At 30.3% G+C, this 5,000-nt stretch overlaps 1 protein-coding gene across 1 annotated transcript in view; it reads left to right on the top strand.

Moving 5' to 3' along the window:
* Positions 1–5,000, top strand: part of LOC122255184 (uncharacterized) — a 62,244-nt gene that overhangs the window by 27,660 nt on the left and 29,584 nt on the right. Inside the window, exon 2 of the mRNA XM_086538196.1 lies at positions 1–166. This exon is cut by the window's left edge and continues 283 nt beyond it. Coding sequence (XP_086394322.1) covers positions 85–166 — 82 coding nt within the window. The 5' untranslated portion in view covers positions 1–84. The remainder of the gene's footprint in view (positions 167–5,000) is intronic.

Raw genomic sequence — 5,000 nt, forward strand, 5'->3', positions numbered from 1 at the left:
AAGAAAGAGATAGAAAGAGAGAAAAAAAGGGAAAGAAGGAGAGGAGGAAAATACACATCACTACACAAGTAAGAAGAGGTCAGTATGACTCCAACTGGATCGTTACTGGTATGCGCACTGTGGATGGCCAGTCTCTGGTCTTGCTCCACGTCAGACCAGGATGGAGGTGAGTGGAGCTGAAACGCCCAGTTGGGGAGCAAGTTTTCCTTCGTATCTTATTTTGCTTGTCATTTATTATAATTAGGTTGCTATTATTATTGTTATCATTATCATCATCATTATTGCTATAATTACTATGACTATTATTGTTATTATTATTATTGTTGTTATTTTGCTGTCGTTATGGTAGATGTTGTTGCTATAACCATTATCATTATTATTATTACTAATATATCATCGGTTATTAAGTTGTTACTATTATGATTATTATAGTTACTGTTAATAGTATTATAAATACTATTATTATTATCATCATTGTTATTGTTACTATTATTATTATTATATTTATCATTATCATAATCATTATCATCATCAGTAACATTAATATCATTGTCCTTACCATTATGATTTTTACTATCTTCATAATTGTTATCATTGTTATTATTATCATTATTATTATTGTTGTTGTTGTTATTATTACTGATCTCATGATAATAGTATACTATATCATCATATTCTACATCATTATTATAATTATCATTATCGTTATCATTGTAATTGATATGATGATAATTAATCCTAATGTAATTATTATCATTTTGAATACCATTGTCATGATCATCATTATTGACATCTTGCTGTTATTTTATTTAACATTAATATTCATATCATGATTTTAACATTTTCCTTATCATTATCATTATTACCATCTGCAATATCACCATTATCGTTTTTATTATCATTGTCATTAAAATCATTGTAATCATCATTCTATTATCATTATTCTTATCATTTTTATAATCATTCTCATTATCATTATTATTTTTAACGTTTACATTATGATTATGATTATCACTTGTGTTATTCATACTATCATCATTATTATGTAAATTATTATCGTTTACATTTGCATCAGTATTATTAGCTTCATCGTTTGAATTTTGATTATCGTGGTAACAATTATCATTATCAATATTATTATTATTACTATTACTTTTATTATCATCATTACTATCATCATCACAATACGTACTGTCACTTATCATCTTCATTATTATGTGTATAAGACTAATAATAGTGATAATGACCATTAAGATTTTGGTAAATGTTGAAAAAGACAAAAACATGGTTAACAAAAAATCTTCAAGCAAAACAACAATAATGATAACGATAAAGATAATGGTGATGGTAATAACATAATGACAAAAGATAATTGTAATGTCAGTAGTATTAAATGTAGTACCAATGATACGGATAATAGGAGTTATGTAGATGAAGATAATGATAAGGATACTAATAACAACAATGATAATATATTAATAATGATGATGATGATTATAAGGATAATTATAATTATAATCATAATAGTATTAATGATGAGGGCAATGATAATGGTAATGGTAATGATGATGATAATAATAATCACGATAACAATAATAATAATGATAGTAATAATGATAATAAGCATTACAATAATCATAATAATAATGATGATAACAAAGATAATAAGCATTACAATGATCATAACAATAATAATGATAATAAAAAAGATAATAAGCATTACAATGATCATAACAATAATAAAAATGATAAAAAAGATAATAAACATTACAATGATCATAACAATAATAATAATGATAAAAAAATAATAAGCATTACAATGATCATAACAATAATAATAATGATAAAAAAGATAATAAGCATTACAATGATCATAACAATAATAATAATGATAAAAAAATAATAAGCATTTCAATAAACTTAACAATGATAATGATAATAATACTAACAATAACCAAAATCATAACAATCATGAAAACTACAATGATGATTAATGATACAGATAATGACCAGAGGAAACAAAATGATGATTGTATTGACGCTAATAGTGATCGATGACAAAATTGAAATTTAATGAATTATCGCACATAAACGCTTGAATTCGCATTCATCCACATATATGTGCGTAATCGATATCAAGATTGTTTTATATCATTCTTTCGTTTTATGGATACATCCACACACTTACTTTTATATATTAAGAACTAATTATTAATATTTATCTTTTGCATACTGATAAAATGTGATTCAATGTTAAACTGGAAACCTTACTTCACTGTATTAATGCAATAAAGGTCCCTGCAAATCGTAATTATTATACAAAAAGTAGTTAAAATAGTCGATATTAGAATCTTAGCCGAGTGCAGTTTTATCTTCAAACGTCATTGCTATTTCGCCAACTAGCGCCTGGTTGATTTGTTTTGACTTCCGTTCATCCCGAGGGTAATACTTCACCACACATCCCCGCAGTTTATTGATCAATGATCTGCTGGCTGTTTTTGCAAGTTCGTCTGAAGTTAGCTAAATATCAGAGAGAATGGTATAGCGATCCTATCCTTAATTCTTTGCGGACTGTGTGACTACATCCTCTTGAAACACTTTCTTCATTTTCCTTTGTTGAAAAAGCCTTCCTTTGTTCTTTAAATACTAAGCGTTTGTCAAATGAATTAGGCAATGTGCCTAACACACACACACACACACACATACACACACAAACACACACACACACACACACACACACACACACACACACACACACACACACACACACACACACACATACATAGCTGTTTACGTAGATGGTACTTCCATCACTGACTCATAACATGTGCTTCACACACCCGACTCTAGAATAGTGTGACTACAATGGCAATCTAACCATTAGGCAGAAATTCCATAACATCCAAAACACGTGAAGTCTTTCTAAGCGCATTGGATATTCTTTTACTACAGAATTGAATTAGAAACCACTATTGCAATATTCTATATATTTCACCATCCATGTAGTTCCACTTAGGCAAGGTTCCTTTTGTAATTTCTATAGAGGAATGACTTAACTTTTTCTTATATCACCCAATCTAACATCCAGTGGATCGGGAAGTTGGGAGACATATTGCACGCAACAACGCAATACTATTTTACTATTTCACATGTTCTCTAAACTTACTTGTCCAAGGAATTGTAACTGCCCTTAGTGTATCGTACTTGCAGTGTTATAAACCTTCTCTTATATTTAAAAGAATTTCCTGATGAACTGTGAAGTCTATCTCTCTTGTGAATCAAATATGAATATTCATATAATGTTGATTTATAATAGTTACTTGACTGACTTGTCTATTTTACTTCAGTCTAATTATCATCGTCCACCCTCCCAAGAAATGGATTCCATTTTACTATCAATTTGTTATCGCACATTGTTGAAAACTTCCCTTTCGAAGTTGTGAATGTATGTTCCTTTACACACGTTAAAGTGAAGTCTAGTGCTCCTTTGGCTCCGGTACGTTAGGAATATATTGCATAGGCCATCGGAATTAACCATGTATGATGTGTCATGAAAATGAAAAATTACGAAACGGCTCTACCACAGCCTACAGGAACCCAACACGAGATCTTGATCGTACAATTATTAGTATTAATGTGTCAGTGTGCGTCTGTTAGAGTAATTTGTTTCGTTAGTGTGGATCCTCTCTGACATGTATTCCCTCACACAGATTAACCCTGGGTTAAGATATGTATGAGTCATTTCATGTATTCCACTCCTATCATTATTAGTAACAGTAATTCTATTAGATGTTTTAAATTCATTCACTCCTGTAATACTATAACGCCCCTCATCAATCTCAAGTGATTCGTCTAATGCAATAATTCCTGACCTTCTTTACCATCAAGACCATCGTAATAATTAGTCTTTGTCTCCACGCCCGACCCGCTCAAACCTTCAGCCACTCATACTTCTATTACGAAATACCGTTTTCATAATGAACTTTCCTTTAAGAAATATAAACATCAACATCATAGCTATCCCCAACGAGGGGAGTCTCTGAAAATATTTACACTTTTGAAGATGCTTAAAATTTTAGGCATGGGCGACTCACTTGTCAAGAAAATTACAAGTAATTATGGAGCTCACCACCAAGAAATAACCCCCCCCCCACTATAGAGCACCACCACTGTCCTGATTTATCACGTCTTCGAAGAACCTAACCCAGTGTCACTGAGTTAACATTGAGTTAATATTCGACTTAAATCCTAGTTCCTTCCGAATATGAGGCCAACAGAAGATCAGTCTCCTGTTAAATAAAAGGTCGTCAGACACATAAGAACTGTGAGAGAGATATCATCCTGCTAGAGATGGAGATCAAAGGACTTTTCACCTCCATTCCCAGTCCTTTGTTGACTGCCGGCGCCAGTCTGCGACGATTCCTGAGAGCTTTATGACTTGAAAGGGTTGTTCCTCACTGTATCTAATAGCAAACTTGGTCATAGCGGTGATTTGTTTGTATATATATATATATATATATATATATATATATATATATATATATATATATATACATATTTATATATATATGTATAAGTATATATATATATATGTATATATGTATAAATATATATATATATGTATATATGTATAAATATGTATATATATATATATATATATATATATATGCATATATGTATAAGTATATGTATATATGTATATATTTATATGTACATATGTATACATATATATACATATATAGGTATATATATATATATATATATATATATATATATATATATATATATATATATATATAAGAAAGAGAGAGAGAGAGAAAGATACACACACACACACAAACACCACACAGACACACATACACACACACACCACATAGACACACACACACACACACACACACACACACACACACACACACCACACAAACACACACACACACACACACACACACACACACACACACACACACACACATACACACACACACACACACACACAT

Source organism: Penaeus japonicus, unplaced genomic scaffold (assembly GCF_977035675.1).
Source record: "Penaeus japonicus unplaced genomic scaffold, GWHDUDI00000001_assembly GWHDUDI00000007, whole genome shotgun sequence".
Classification (NCBI taxonomy): Eukaryota; Metazoa; Arthropoda; class Malacostraca; order Decapoda; family Penaeidae; genus Penaeus; species Penaeus japonicus.